Below are 16,225 nucleotides of genomic sequence, written 5' to 3'. Positions count from 1 at the left end.
GCATCCATCTTTCCTCCCTCTTTGATGGAGGGAGCAGGGTCCTGTCTGCCAGGCAGCAGAGCTGGTTTTAACAACTCCCTGGTTGTGGTCAGTGCTGGCAGGGAATGTGTTCCTGCAGCATCGAACTTGGGAGACCGGAACATTTCACCCAATGTTAAGTGTACCTGTGTTTGACGAGGAGTTTTCATGCATGTGCTCATACGTACAGCCTCAAAGTCACTACTGAACAAGTTTAATATTAAACTTGCAGAAATTGAATAGTTTTCTTCATTATTTGCTCTAGCTTGAAGAGTCAATTTTCTACATTTTTGCTCCACTAGTCATGTTTCTACGCTTGTATTTGTTAGAAATATGTAATTTTGGGTGCAGGACCTATACCAACTAAATATATTTCCATGGAAGGTAATGGAAACTTTGGGTTCATAATCCCTTGTTCCACATCAAGTGGTGCACAAGCCTTCTTAGCTTTGAGCCTGAAAAGATGTAAACATCTGGTTACAGGGAAGGAGCTGGGGATACTTGATTTTGTTCTTAAAATGCCAGAAGGGAAAGTAAATACTGCAATTTTTCCTCTCTCATTTCTCCTTAAATTATCTGATGCTGTGGTGTGGACCTAAGTTTACACATAAACCAGAGCAAATGCATGGATTCTCAGAGGATTTGAAATGCTGTTTCATGTTAATTTTCTCATTAAAATCTATTTGAAGCAAGCCTACCTAGAATTTTAGTAAATTTACATCCAGTAGAGAAACACCCAAAGCACAGTTTTAGTTTACCCAACAGGGCGTCTGTTGGTTGTTCAGCATGGAAAAGAAATTTATATCTGGTGAGGGCTGAAACACAGTAATAGGTATAAACAGAAATTCTTGGCTATTGGCACATGCTCCTGCTTGTTCCCTGGACAAGCAAAGGCTTGTGGAATTGTGAACTGCCAGCTGGTCACTTCTTGTATGCTGTTTATGCTGAAGAAAAGTTTAGAAAGAAAAATAAATTTCAGTTAACAGTGGTGTTGGGGAGGTGTGTGCTGGCTAGAGAATAGTGCTTGTTTAGAGCTAACAGCTTGCGTTGGGAACATGTGAGTTAAATCCTTAGTATTTGTAACCACATTTTCCCTCCCTCTCTTTCATTTAACCACAGGGTTATTGCTTTCCTTGAAGCTATTGTGTGCATAAAGTTTGGACAGGATCTTTTTTCCAAAACACAAATACTGTATGTTGTGTTTTGGCTTCTCTGTGTGGTAAGTGAGATTTCTTATGTGAAACATGAAGCATGGCAAAAGCATTGAAAGCATCTCAATAGCTTCCTCCCTGTAACACTGGCGGCAGGGGATCATTGTGTGGGAATGCTGGGGAAGAGCATTGTGCATGACCTCGGAAAAGCAAATGCTAGATTGTTTAGAACCCGCTTTGACGGGACTAAATTACTTTTTTTCTTATTACTTGACACAGCAGAATATAGCAACTTCACCAGTGCTTAACAGTGAAACAAACACTAGTTACAGGGAGCTTTATGAGAGAAAATGTCAGTTCAATTGAGGCTGACTTTGGTGGTGCTCACTATAGTGCCCACTGACAGGAACAGAAGTTAATGAATAGCATTAGTAAATAATGCATGTTGTTTCACACTGAAGTCTTATAACTACATACACAACCCTGCTTTATCAGGCAAATCATTCTTCCTCAGCCTGCTACTTTCTGTACTTCAGTGTGATTACTGCAAATACAGCATGAAATGCCCATTTTATAACAGTAAATGCATGTATGTCTTGCCAGACTTGTAGCTCTGATGCCAAACACATTTTTAATGGTCAGTGAAAAATAAGGCATTTATAATGGGCTGACAGATAAATACTTCTCCCTTTTAGCTGGGAACACAGTTCAAACAGGTGATAGGGAGTCAGAATTTATTGTTCTCCTATTTCACATGACGATTTTATTCCAAAAACTTCAGAGAGGAAAATTGTTGAATTGCTTCCCAGATCAGAGCACCACAAAACCAAACACGTAACCCAGCCTGAAGCATGGGGCAGGGAAAAGGAGAATTTGTTTTTTTCCCAGACTGGTTATTCCTCGTAATATACCTACGAATGCCTACCAGCTGCCTTTGAATCTACAGGGTGATGACAGGAATCATACTGACATGTATCCTGCATGTATGTGAGCGATCTGTATGTATTCTCATGCTCCCAGTGAGAACTGCTCTGCACACCCCATGGTGGCAAAGTGTATGGGTACCTTAGAGTTGAAACATGAGTCTTACTCATCCTGACAAAAGATGCAGAGAGAAACAGAGCATGAAAGTTTCCGAATGCAAAATCTCCAGGTACTCTGAGACCTTGAACCAGCAAGGAATATAGGAAAAGTTTTATGGATTTTTTTTTTCTTTTTCTTCCTTTGTTTAGGCCTTTACAACTTTCCTGTGTTTATATGGTATGGTTTGGTACGCAGAATACTACGGCCACCGAGAAAAGGTATTTTATTAGGAAGCCTGTTTTTGTTTAATACCAGTGTTAAAACTGCAATGCTCCTAGATATTAGAATTCTTTACCAGAAGTAGTATAAATGGGGTGAAGGGGGATGGTCCAGAGTCTAACTGAAGTCAATAGAAAGAACTCTGAATTCAGCAGGCCTTGGACAGATCCCAAATTACACTGTGGTTTCTAAAGAATGCTGTCCTCTTAGTTACTCAAAATGAGGCTGTAATTTTAGCAAAGCATTCAGGGATGAATGGTTAGCTAATGTTCCCATTGTACAGGTGGAATGCTAGGGGAATATTAAGAATACTTGGTTACACAACAGGTCACATGGCAAGGGGTGAGTTCTTACTGTATCATCTGCGTTGCACCTTCTAACTGGGAAGGGAGAAGTCCTCAGTAGTGGCTGAGTTTTATGGGGACTTCTGCCACAGTTTAAATTTACAAGTCTAATTTTGAACTGACGTGCTGATCACAAGAATCAGCATCCCAATGACATGTGTCTTTCTTGTTTTTGCAGACCTTATCAGAAAGCGAAGACAGCCCTTACAGTCCAGATGCTTCCTGGCTTCATTCTAAATTCAGTAGAGGTATTGGCACTTTTGTACCTATATTCCTGAAGTGGTAGCATTAAGGCTCAGTACTAGGAAATGGTGCTTGAGAAACTTATCTTGGCGACAACTGGACTTATATAAACATCCCTGCAGGAGCTATACAGATAAATCATCTGCAAAGCTATTTGGATTTACTACCTTTTTTCTTCTATACTCTTGGAAATATGTTTGTTTTTCAATGAAGCACCTGAATTTTTCTGCCTCTATTCCAGGCCATTATTGTGAGTTTAGGACATTATGCATTTCATAACTCTTGCGGACAGGTTTTCTGTCTGAACAGTGCATGTTTGATTTGAAGCATATGAAAGTGAATCGTGCCTTTATTCCTACTTGTTAAGAAACATTCAAGAATGTGCCCTGGACCTTGTGTTCTTACTGATGCTTGCCTAGTCAATGCAGTGCTTGTGGTCATAGACAGCTTTCTCTGTCATAAGCAAAGGCAGCCTCATTCTCTGACCTCTTTTCCCTACTCTAGAGGTCAGTCAAGTTACCCACCTCATCTGTTAACTCTTGAGTGGGTTCTTGCTTATTGACCCAATATCAAGATCCACATCTCACACCTGGAAGTTAATCTCAGTCAGAGTTTATGCTCCAGGTATTTGTATCACTAAAAATATTTATTTGTCATAGGCTCGAGAAACACCTACAGCAGAGCTTCTTTGTATTTCATACATTATTTTCCTGGATGCTGATATTAGTTTATTCTCAGTTTAGTAAATGTGTGGATTTTGATATTTTGGAGAAAAAATGCTTGCACTCAAAATGTTTTTCCTATTTATATATGCTAGTGAAATCTGGCCAAGCAAATATTTCTCTAATCTTTTACTTCATTAATTACAAACTTCATCCTCCTTTGTGTTTTGCTCTTGTATTCTTGTTTCAGTCCCCATTGTCTCCCTTTTCTTTCTCAGAGTCAAACATGGTCTGTCATATGAAAGCATGAAAAGAAGAAATGCACTCTCACAAGGATCTGTGACTTTCCATTGTTCTTAACTTCTGATAGTGGCGCCTGTCAATAATAAAAATGTAGAGGTTTAATTATTGATGTAATTTAAAATGTAGGATGTTTCACCACTGTATTTTGTCTTAGCAAACCTCTGAATTTTTTGGAAGAGAAAGAATTTTACAGTAGTCCTAAGAATTGCTTTTTTAAAAAATAGAATAGGCCACTAGGTGGCGTACGAGTATCAGCCAGTTTGTATTTGCTTGAAATAGTCCATACTGTAAACACATTATAGCTCTAGAAAGCCTTACTGTCTTTTAGACAAGAGCTTAACAGTGTCAAATATGTATATGTAAAAAAATATATATTTATTTCTCAGCAGGTGCTGACAATAGTCCAGCCAAACAAACAGTCAATAGTGAAAGCCATTCATCGCGAAGAAGGAATCGGCACTCCAAATCAAAAGTAACAAATGGTATTGGCAAGAAATAAGAATGGTCTCTGACAACAGCCTACAGTGTGACCAGAGGTGACAAAGAAAATCAGAATTTCCACATGGAAGATTGATTTTTAAATTTAAAAAAAGGAGGTGTTGAAGAAAACGATGATCAAGATGGAGCCACCAGTGTAGTGCAAATCATTGCCTGCTGACACTTGCCATTCACTGATTTAAACCTAATTTCTTCAGCATGTGGCACCAAAAGCTAATGAAGAGTATGCTGGAAAGAGAAGTAATTTTGTCATAGCAAGTACACCCTGTTTTGTGTTCAGGTGTTGCAAGTGCATTTTTAATATCTCAGTTGAGGACTTAAACACAAAAGTTAGTAAACTGATAATCAGTTGGCATAGTTGGTTGGATTTTTTTTTACTGTTTCTGTTGTTCTCTAGAAGAGTACACAATCCTTTGACTAAGAGCAACTGCCCTTTATCAGTCTCACGATGAAACTTTTCTATACAACAGTTAGTAAATATTTAATATTTCCATATTTGTATCCAGCTGCTTGCTTTTATGTAAAGGCTCTTTAGACCTGGTGACGGGGTTTTACCAGTGAAGAAATGAGTCCAGGTTTCTTGTAAAGTATTTGAAATTGACCTTCAAACATGGTTCTTTTGTTCTGCATCATCCTTCTGCTTGATTGCTATGTATTCTGTTTCTTTAACGTATTTAAAATACTGACATAAAAACCTGTTACAAAGTAGAGGGCCGTGCTTTCTGCCCTCAGAGACAAATGTCATGTCATTTAGTTGTTTTTCCTCCTTTACTGCACTGTGTTTTGCATCTTCAAGTGGAAATACGTATTTTTTTTTCATCTTTGTCACATTGTATACAATGTTCCTTCCTACTTCCCTGTAATTTGCCTTTGCCTCAGCTGGAACCAGAAATCCCAGTGTCTTCAGACTGGTATCAGAAACTGCTTTGAAGGCTCTGCCCTACTAAGCCTGGTGATAAGGCAGTTTTTTTCTTACTACTGCCATAAACATAGTTATTTGTGAGGCTTGCTGTAGTCTTTGGTGTCTGAGAGGCAGCATGATATCGCTGTGATATACCCCATTGCTTTGGTATTTCCTGTCATGCAGTCAGATACTCAACAGCAAAGTCACTCTTCTTTGCAGGGGTTTTTTGTGTATGGTGGTGTTTGTTGGGTGTTGTTTTTTTTTTTTAATGTATTAATTCTGACATCTAGCAAAGTGGATAATTCTCCAGCAGTGAATGTAATTATTAAGTCAGGAGGTAAACAATCAAGAGGAATCAGTCCCTGTATTAACTTATCAAAATGTTCTTGTGCCAATTAGATTTTGGGATTTATGGGGCTCAGAGGGGTAGGTAGCTCAAGCAAGAGTAACTAACACCTATTAGTTACTTAGTCTTCATAAGAAAATGGGATTTCCTTTTTCTATGGATAATGTTACTGTGATTTGCCACAGACTAAGTACTAAAAAAAATGCAGCAGAGACTTTATACAAGTGTATGATACTGTAAATAGAAGAAGTATCCTGTGTAAGCCATTAATTCCAATGTGCCACAGATTGTCAATGTTTTCAATGCACTTAAGTGTTGCTGCTGAACTCCTCAGAGGCCCTTAATTTCTCAGCCTGCTTTCAATCAAACATAAAGTCTACAACTTGGGAAGTAACTTAGTAGAAGCTGCTATATCATCATTGCTACAGTGACATCAAATGGTACGTGAGAAAAAATGTTAGGAAGACTTTCAGGCTTTCCTACAACTACTTGTTTTTCTCATACTATAGCAATTCCACGTATTGTGTCTTTATTCATAATGTACTACATGTTGACGAATGTACATTTCTCTGGATACTCAGACTTGTTACTTTTTTATTTTCTTTGTTAATAACTCAGTCTGTGTAAGGCTGAAGAATGGCATTGTAAATTTTTTATTGATTCAATACCAAAGCAAGAGGTTGGAAATCTAATGGTTTAGATATGTTAAGTACTGTGGTTTTCAAAGGTGAGAGCCTGTTTTGTACTTGCAAGGTGTATAGGCACTCACTATGTATACAAAGCTTACATGTGTAAGCAGATGCTGAAGTACAATATCTACTTGCCTATGGGGACAAGCACACATTTTGTATAATAAATGCAGACCTGGTGCTCACCCTGTGGAATTGCACCCTAAAAATACTGAAAAGGCAAATATGAAGTGTCATCTTGTTTGAAGCTGAGTTCTGAATGCTATTACAACAGCTTGGCCTTGAAGAAATGTTGTTTAACAACGCCTTTAAAAATATTTCCCATGAAGTCTTTTTACTTTATTTTTTTTGTGTTTGCTTGGGTTGTGTTTTTGGTTTTTGTTTGTTTGTTTGTTTTTGATACTTTAGAAGAGGGATGGCTATGGAGAGGGGAAACTTAAGTAAACTATTAATGTGCTGCTTGGAAAATGGCACTTTGTGTCCTCTGTCAGCAGTTCTGGCTGGAATTCACGTGTTCTCTCACGTCCTCCGCTGACTGACAACTGTATTTTCAGCCCCATCGTCTGGATGTGAGCTTTGCACGGGCAGGCCTTGGAAAGGTGCTTTTGATCGCTGCTGCAAAACTAGTGATCCCAATTCTATCATTTAGTGCACTCCTGCTGAATTCTGTATGTGTGTAACACCTACAATGACAAATCACTGAGCTGTTGAGCAACAAGCATCCGTGTACAAATTCTGCTGCTTGAACAGTATTTTGTAACAGAGGCACTGTCCTGGTTTTAAGTATTTGTTCTGTCACAGCCTCTCATTCCTACTTTCCTGCTTCTGATGCTCTTTCCTGTCTCTGTCCTCTGGTGATCTCCCCTGCTGCTGTGCAGAGGTGGGAGTTGGCCCTCCAGAGGCTGCCCGTCAGTGGTGTCAGCCATTGAAGGGAGGCTGATTCAGGGCAGCGTGGTGTAAGCAGAGGGTAGTGGCAAGAACTTCAACTAGTGGATTAAATAAAAATGCAGGTTTTTCAAATGCAGGTATACAGCCAACCAGAGCTAGCCTTGAGTACTGGATTCCAGTACTAGAGCAGCCTCATAGATCATACACTGCGTCTAATTAAATATTTGGAGTGTGATTTCAACCAGTGCTTTTGTTACTCTTCTGTGAAGATCATCATTTGATGTCCCAGCTGTTAAAACTGTATTTTTTACTTTGTTATCACAAGAGGACGCAGATGTTACCATCTATTTAATAGTTTTTGAATAGACTTGCTCTGTACTGATTGCAAATTATTGTATTTTGCAATAACTCAGTAAATCAACCCATGTCACCATATGTGTGTTTGTCTGTACCTGCAAGGTGTAGGAAATGGTTACATACTGCCTTTAGAAGCTATATTACATTTTATTCTATGTAATTGCATGCTGACAAATGTGGTGGTTCCCAACAGCCCACAGTGCACACTAAGGTTTTGCTGTAGTTTGTTATTTCAGAGCAGCAGATCTGATAATATAAACAGTTATGCTATGCCTTCTGAAGTTTCTCTAGTATATGGGGTATGTCTTGTCTTAATCTTAATTATTCTGGAGCACTCAGCATGGGAAAGACATGGACCTGTTGGAGCGGGTCCAGAGGAGGCCACAAAAATGATCAGAGGGCTGGAACAGCTCTGCTGTGAGGACAGGTTGAGAGAGTTGGGATTGTTCAGCCTGGAGAAGAGAAGGCTCCAGGCAGACCTTATTGTGGCCTTTCAGTACTTAAAAGGGGCCTATAAGAAAGATGGGGACAGACTTTTTAGGAGAACCTGTTGTGATAGGACAAGGGGTAATGGCTTTAAACTGAAAGAGGGGAGATTCATGTTAGATGTGAGGAAGAAATTTTTTACTATGAGGGTGGTGAAACACTGGAACTGGTTGCCCAGAGGGGTGGTAGATGCCCCATCCCTGGAAACATTGAAGGCCAGGCTGAGCAGCCTAGTCTAGTTGAAGATGTCCCTGCTCATTGCAGAGGGGGTGGACTAGAGGACCTTTGAAGGTCTCTTCCAACCCAAACTATTCTATAATTCTTTTTGGATTTGTTCTCTATTGAATGGGAGAGCTGAGTGTTGTGGGTTGGCCCTGGCTGGACACCAGGTGCCAACCAAATCTGCTCTATCACTCCCCTCCTCAGCTGGACAGGGGAGAGAAAATATAATGAAAGGCTCATGGGTTTATCACTCAGCAATCACCATCACAGGCAAAACAGACTCAACTTGGGGAAATTAATTTATTGACTTCAAGATCAGAGTACGGTCGAGTGATGTGACCAGCTGCATTTCTGCTCTGTTGTCCCATAGCACAGGTTGCCCACCATTTTGATAGTGTGATTTGACACAGACTAGATTATAGAGCCAAAAGCTGGTATGATACTGACTGAAACAGGTATTGGTGTCCATGCCTACTGTGTCATCTGCAGCTCATTCAGTTTTTATCACTGTAATGGCCGTTTACCCTGGAAGCACTAAACCAGTTCTCTCTTGTACACGGTGTTTGATGAACTGCTGCTTCAGTGTGCTGTTTCACATGGAAAAGGTGGAGGAGCACAGTGCTCTCTTTTTCAGATACCTGAGCACTCAATTCAGCTGCACACAGACAACATGCCCATAGGTCTGGGCACTGCTCTGCTGTGCTGCTGTTTTTCCACCGGTGTTTCTGGAGAAACATGGCCATGCTGGAGTACTAAGGACTGCACGATCACAGGCTGGGGTTTAACTGGAGATCTCTGAGCTGATTTTAAGCCTCATATGCTCCCAATGCCTCCTGCAATATTCTGTCTACATCTCTAGGTCTAGTCTGCATTATCAACCCATTACTACCACATAGTTTTGTTCTCTGGAGCGCTGACAGGGACTGTTCCTACTTTAACAAATTACATTACCGAAAGGTGCAATTTCACAATCATCTGAAAACATGTTTTGGACACACACACCCCCCACATTACTCACTTTGCTTTTGCTTTTTGTGTGGCTGGTCAGGAATTGAGAACGTACATTGTTATTTAAAGGAAGTAGGACTGGGCGGCCACAAACTCTTCATACTCTGGGCTGAGTGCACAAAGACAACCAGGTTGTGCCCAGCGAGATGTGTGGTCTGTTACCTGTGAGCCTGCTCGCTTGTCTGTTGGTGCTGTAGCTGCAGTTGTGCCTCGCAAAGGAGCCGTCTGTCTGCCCTCAACACTCTCAGTTATGTTATGGTAAGACCAAGTGAGTTTTAACTTCAATTCAGAAAATAATTTAAAAAAAAAAAAAAAGTCTGGGAAAGAATGTGAATTGTAAATGTTGAATTCCTATAATCAGCAACAATATAAGTGCCAGACTATGTTAAACATACACATGGGTTTAATTTTCATAGTTTTAATGGATCTCAGTTTGCAGATGATCATGAAATAACTGGATGGCTTATTTAATGTTTTTTAGAGTAGGGGAATTTATGGCAGTAGCATTCCTATGGCTGTGATCCAAAGTATGTTCTACGATCGCTGTACCCTCCAGTTAAGTATTTTGGTGGTTCTTGCTTTAAAAAAGCATAAAATACTCGTGTGTATGTATATATATAGATATATCTACCAGATGAACTTTCTCATCAAAATGTTCAGGGCCTGGTTGAGTGTAGTCTCCGTGACAATGTGTGCTGTACGCCTGGACATTTGGAAACACTCAAATCTGTATGTAGCGCTGTAAGGTCTGGGACAATCAGGCACCAATCTCAGCTGCAGCCCCTAGGTGATGCTGTAACACAAACACCCAGAGAACGTGACCTGGATTTTCAAATGTTGCTTCTAATTTTGGGCTACTGGCTTTAGCCACCCTGTCTTGGCTTTAAAGACTTCGTAACTCCTGTTGACTTTAATTACATGTGCTGTACACACAAGCCTGCAATGTGCCCGTGTTGTCAAACTTGCTGCAGAGCAACCAAGGCAAAATAAAATCAAATGAGCAGCTTTGTGGAGGCTTTTAATTAAAATCTTAAATGATAGCCCTAGTCTTTGGAGAGCAAGAGACTTCTATTTTGGTTTCTACCAAACACACAGACTACCAATTTGTTGTGAAGTACCTTCCCCATTTGAAGGCAGCGCTACTTTCTCCAGATGATCTTTGGGATGATGCTCTGGGCAGCGTTCTTCTGGCTTCCCTCCTGTTCCCACTGCCCTTTGTGCAAGGCACTGGGGTGGGGCAGTGCAGCCACCGTTCGAGAAGTTGGTTTGGTTTGTGCTCCCAGAAACACAGCTGGAGCAGCAGCGGTCTCCTTGCTGCCCGCTTGCCTGAGTTTCTGGCTGTAGCAATGGAGCTGTGAGTTTAACTGCTTGTTCGGGTGAGCCCGTCTGTCATCCCTGCTGTCCTGCTTGGGAAAGACAAGACCCTCTGTGTGGATTATAATCGCTTCATGTCGTTATGTGGCTCAGAGTTTGGGATGGCCAGTGTGTTTCAGTAAGCATTCAGAACTTCATAACTCTCTGCAAAGAATTCCCATTTTTCCTGTGAGAGTCACTGAGATTTTTTGTGAAGATTTGGAAAATCCTGTCAGTCACAAACCACACAACCATGCAATTTGTATCAGTTACTATGACTTCTATCTGTTAAAACTGAGATGTTCCTACTGGATAAGGAAACAATTCCAGATCATTTAACTTGTATGTGGCCATCTGAGAGAAGAAATTGCAGCCCTCGTTCCTTGCAGGAGGAAACACGATGTCCTTGCTCTTCTCAGTCTGGTTCTGGACAGGGTGGCCACTAGTAGAAGCACTGTAATGGTTTTGTTGGAGCCTGACTTCAGTATTCGATGGGGAGGAAAAAGAATACCGTGAAAAATACCACTGAAGGACATATATTTCCTTTAATCAAGTAAATAATCTGGAAGAAAACTAGGACCTTTTATCAAATTAGCTGAGACATTTAGCTTTTTTTCCCCTTATGTATGTGTTGCAAGAGCAGTAGGTGATGCATAATGATGCTTACAACTTTTTAAATAGTCTTCTTTCTGCCCATTTGCTGACTTTGTCATATTTGGATCCCAAATCAGGATCTGCACATTCTGTTTGCCCACATTTAAAATGCATTTGGAATAGCAGGACAGAGATTGGGGGCGGAGAAACCAGACAAGAGCTGAATTGCAATTTCCTGGCGACATGTTCTCTAAACATCCCAAAATATCTCTCAGGGTGAAGTGTTCTACTTGTTGACTTCAGGTTTCAGAAGCACATGCTGTTCATTCAGTCCCGGTGCTTCTCACAGGGATGGTAACACGATTACCAGTAATGAACTTTCATGCTGTGAAATTTTCTTTTTGCACCGCATCCATGTTGAAGGAATTTCTCCAAAACAATGCATAGGACATTGAAAACTTGATGGGGGCATGGTCAGTAAGTTGATGTTAAAGATTGGAAATGGGGACAAAGGGTAAGTGACTTGTCTACGTTTCCTCAGGAAGCTGAAGACAAAGAGAATAGTAGGATCCCAGACCTTAGTTTCCCATGCTGTTACCAGAAAATTATCATGAGACTTGATAAAAAAGGGCTTCTGTAGTAAATCCAAGAATGTTATCTGTGTCTCTTAATCCTTAAAACTGAAAACATATTGTGTTATAGAAAGGGAGAACAGGAGTGAGGTGATACCTCCCCTCCATTCATATATTTTGATCTTCATTTTATTTTGCTGGCTGACTTCAATTTGCTTACCTTTTCTAATGAGCTTTTGTGACCAACACCTCAGCTGTTGATTTAAAATTAGGGTTTCCTAAAGGTAGGTCAACACTTGTGGAGCAAAGTGGACGATCTTTGGATCTTCAAGGCATGCTGGGGCACCATGGCTCTGAAGCAACGTAGCGGCTCTCTGCTTTTCTCTTCAGCGCTTGTAGTCCAACACATCTGACTTCCCAAGGGGTGAAACAGGCCCGTTTGCCTTCTTCACAGTCCACCAAGTCCAGTGATCCTGGTTGAACCAGGGCTGCAGAAAGGACAGCAGCCAGAGCTTGGGAGTGGGATTCTCATCCTGGGCTTGAATCAGACGGGCTTCAAAGGGAAATCTTAGACCTTTGGAAGACTGTTCCCCCATGTACATGAAAAAATAGCAGCTGGAACTGTTCTAAAATAAATAACACGGCAAAGAGTGTTTTGATCTCACGGGCTCCTTGCTGCTGTTTTGGGCACATGCAGGTGCTGTACCCATTCTCCCTGCAGATCCATGCTCTCTGTTGAGATGCTCCACATCTGTCTTGGGGTGTGAGATTGTTTTGGACCATTTGTTTCTCTTGGGTGCGTCCATTTCTTATGAGCTCAAATCAGTTTCATCTCTCAGCTTACTGCAAGATTGTCCTTTTTGTGGTCCTCCACAGTGACCGTCACTTGATTCTTGCTTATCTGACAATCTGACCCCTATTGAGTTTCCAGAGGACCTTTCTGAGAAAAGCTGCTGTGATTAGCTGGCAACACAGTCCTCTTGTGTCTCTCTCAGCAGCGAATCTTTACAATTTAAGCTCTCATTAGCTTGGTTCTGGAGATGGCTATGAATATTCCTTGTGCACCACTGACTATTAAAACTGGCATGGGTCATGACTCCACACCAAATAACCACGGTATTTCCAAGCACCTGCTGACTCAGAAATATACTGCCACAAATCACTTGGAGCACCAAGCACTGAGACATCAGTTGCTTCTCCATAGCCCTTGATGTCTGCAAAGCCCAGAGCTGGGATAAGGCGGGAGTCTGGCCACCACATAAATTCAAATCTTTTTTTCTGTTGTTGAACAGCTCCATGTTGTTGCAGAGAAACCTGTTTGCTGTGGGTTTGTATGCCCAGGCACACATTGCCTTCTTGCACCTGCATGACGAAACTGTAATTTGTAGAAGTACATGATTTGCCACTAATACCAGGACCTTAAAGACCTCATGGTTTTGCATTTATCAAAATCGCCGGGTGAGGTGATCACCTTGGCATCATACTGTTTTCCTTGTTTTGTTATAGCAAGAGTAAAGGAGATTATGACCCAAGTGAGTTTGGACCAGGCTAAAAAGTTTCAATTTCTGCTGTTTAAATATTGTTCTTGAACCTGTCCAGGCTCTGGTGTTTCCTTCCATCAGCCATACTCTTCTGCCTTGACACATCAGAGATCTTTCATCAAGGACTAATTACGTTTGGAACTTGATAGGAGGATGCCAACCATTTCAAAGTGAAAAAAAAAAAAATACAGCTTTTGTTTCTGAGCTGGGTTCTTGGCTCATCTCTGTTCCTCCATCTAATGTGATCCCACAAGGCTTCAGCTTTCAGCGGATGACAGAGATGTCCTGGTCACAGTCTTGTTCAGCCCCTGTTCTGCTCCACTCGCAATTACATTTTCTTCCTCTCCCTCAGCTGCCCTATTGCTTTCCCTCGTGCAGCAGCCAGCCTCCCCCTTTCCAGCAGCAGTTCGGGACACCTGGATTTGTTTCCACTTGAGACAATTGATGGAAGAGCCTAAATTAGGTGCAGAGTCCCCACAGGTGCCTATTCAGTAGGTACCTTCAAAGATCAAGGGAGGTTGTGGGTGTTTTAATCACGCTCTGGAGTCTCAGGTGACCTCCGAAGGAGCCTCCACTATGGGCAGCAGGTGTGTAGCTACACCAGCCTTCTCACTGCAGCACCTTCTGGAAGCACCTAAATTACAAGGGATGAGTCCAGGCCCTTGTCATGTGTCGCTCCATTGATTTGAGCCATCAGTCTCTTTTCCCTGTTGGTCCTCACAGTGTGATTTTCGTTTCCAAATGCAGAAATACTGTACTCAAGCGATGGATAATTCCCATCTGATGGGATGGAAATTACTGTCACGCCTCTTCCCCATGGTGTGCTTTTAGGATGCCGCAGATACTCTGAGCCCGTTGCAGCATCAAAAGGGAAATTAAGGGATCCATGCTGGAACGAACGTGTTGTTCACCTGCTTTCTTACAGGACCTGCTAAATTTGAGGCTGTTTCCCTACTAGAATGATAAGTGATATTAAGCATGGGAAAAGAGACACTTTTCTTTCTTTCTTCCCTTCTTTCTCTCTTCCTTTCTTTCTCTCTCCCTTCTCTCAACTCTGCCAAGCTGTAAATCATCTTCTGCAGCTTCTTTCTTTAGGAGCTGACTGCAGCTGTTAGAAGAGGGTTAAACAATCTCACTAGGAAGCAGAGAACTTTATCATAGCTAAGGAGGATTAACACAAGCGTAATCCCCTTACAAAGCCACTTGCCTTCCAACTCCACTGCGTAAAAATAAAAAAAGGATTGGATCGATGTTATTTTTCTCATATCTAATTCAAGAACAATAGAGCACATTAAGTAATTAAAATGTTTACCTGTAAGGTGCTTAAAAGCAAGGCTGCTGGCAGATATATAATTAGCTCCAGTTAGCTGGTTGCTTGTTTACTTCAGTTAATTTACCTAGTGTGGAGTCTTTGGGCTTGGAGCTTTATTTGGAAAACATTTTGTTGTTGCATAAGGTAATGCAGTGGATAGACAGGGACCAAAGATAGAAAAACAGAAAAGAAGGTAATTTACTCAGCCAACATACATGCTAATATAGGGCATTTGAGGTCCTCTTTGTTATGCCATTTGCAGATACTGGCAATTTGTCTTTTGTCAGAATTATAGTTCTTAATAGGTTGGGTAAAATCACCCAGAACATTACTATTTTTCTTTTTTGTTGTTGTTTTCTTTTGCAGAGGCCGCAGTCTGTTCTGCCTGTCTCTGCACGTAGCATTTAAAGCAGCGAGTTTTCAACATTCTTTAATGGAAGGATGACTTAGAAAGATGCAGAGCTGTGCCTGCCCAGGCCACATGGGCATTTTGAACAGAGGGAACATATCAGGGCTATTACCTGCACCACCAGTTAAAAACCTGCCTTGAATTACGAGGGTTCACTTACTATTTGTGCTTGGTCCTGTTTTATTGGTGCACATGCGTGAGGATCCATGTGGGGACCAAGATGTTTGCCTGGTTTCACATGCCACCTCTGCCAGTCTGCAGGCTGCCTGAAAGGTTGGCAAACTGTGGCAGGACAGACAGACAGAGACCCAAGCAGATGGAAGGGGAGAGGAGAGAACGGCAGATACAGGCTGCAGTTCCCTCACCGCAAGCTGTAAGTATTGCTGCCCATGGTTTCAGGACAAGCCATTTCACTTGTTTTTTAAAAAGTCTCTTAAAAAAATCTGACAGCACTGGTAAAACAAACCTTGGGAATGATTTGCAATTATTTATTGTTCGGATGCTACATGTGAATGAGTAATTCTGCAGAAAAGCCCTCAAACAGTGTTTATGATCTGGATCATATGTATGGGACGCTGGAAGATAATGACTGACTCCAGGCAGGAGGGGGAAATATTATTATACCGAAGTTGTGTGAGCACTGCAGGGGAAGTGAGCCTCTAAAGTGTGAAACCTCCAGCAGCTGAAATGATAAGCAGTGCCTACAGAAACCAGCCTGTGGGATCAGTTTCTCTTGCTAGGCTGCCTTTGAAGGCTGGGGGGTTGTTTTCCTTTCAGTTCCCCAGGGGAAGTTTTCCTGACTTTCTAGTCTTGCCCACTGATTGGAGCTATGCCCCCAGATCTGTAGTCAGCTGTATTCCCGTGGCAGGCTGTGATAAAGCCCAGTGGTTTTTGCACAGTATAAATGATTGTACTTCCCTGTAGGTCTCAAGTTCAACAGCCACAGGAGACTGAGCCTGTCAGCAAATGAGCCCTTCATGGCTTCTGCTTTCTTGGTGAAGTGTTGGTTTCATGGTTCCTGAC

At 41.5% G+C, this 16,225-nt stretch overlaps 1 protein-coding gene across 12 annotated transcripts in view; it reads left to right on the top strand.

Annotated features, from left to right (window-relative positions):
* Positions 1 to 16,225, top strand: part of PTDSS1 (phosphatidylserine synthase 1) — a 57,830-nt gene that overhangs the window by 25,294 nt on the left and 16,311 nt on the right. For 8 of the 12 annotated variants that reach the window (XR_014183452.1, XR_014183453.1, XR_014183454.1 and 5 more), the window contains exons 10-13: positions 1,138 to 1,237; positions 2,402 to 2,470; positions 2,994 to 3,063; positions 4,410 to 4,779. Coding sequence is in view for 3 of the 12 variants with exons in the window: in XM_082046787.1 (XP_081902913.1) it covers positions 1,138 to 1,237; positions 2,402 to 2,470; positions 2,994 to 3,063; positions 4,410 to 4,522 (352 nt within the window). In the remaining 9 variants the exon portion in view is untranslated. Of the gene's footprint in view, positions 1 to 1,137; positions 1,238 to 2,401; positions 2,471 to 2,993; positions 3,064 to 4,409; positions 7,978 to 15,456; positions 15,576 to 16,225 lie in introns of those variants that run through there. The other 4 variants (XM_082046787.1, XM_082046789.1, XR_014183460.1 and 1 more) reach the window with 3 other exon arrangements.

This window comes from Streptopelia decaocto (genome assembly GCF_964273445.1).
Source record: "Streptopelia decaocto genome assembly, chromosome: 2".
Taxonomy (NCBI): Eukaryota; Metazoa; Chordata; class Aves; order Columbiformes; family Columbidae; genus Streptopelia; species Streptopelia decaocto.
The sequence above is the reverse complement of the archived record's forward strand: the minus strand, read 5'-3'. Positions and strand labels throughout refer to the sequence as shown.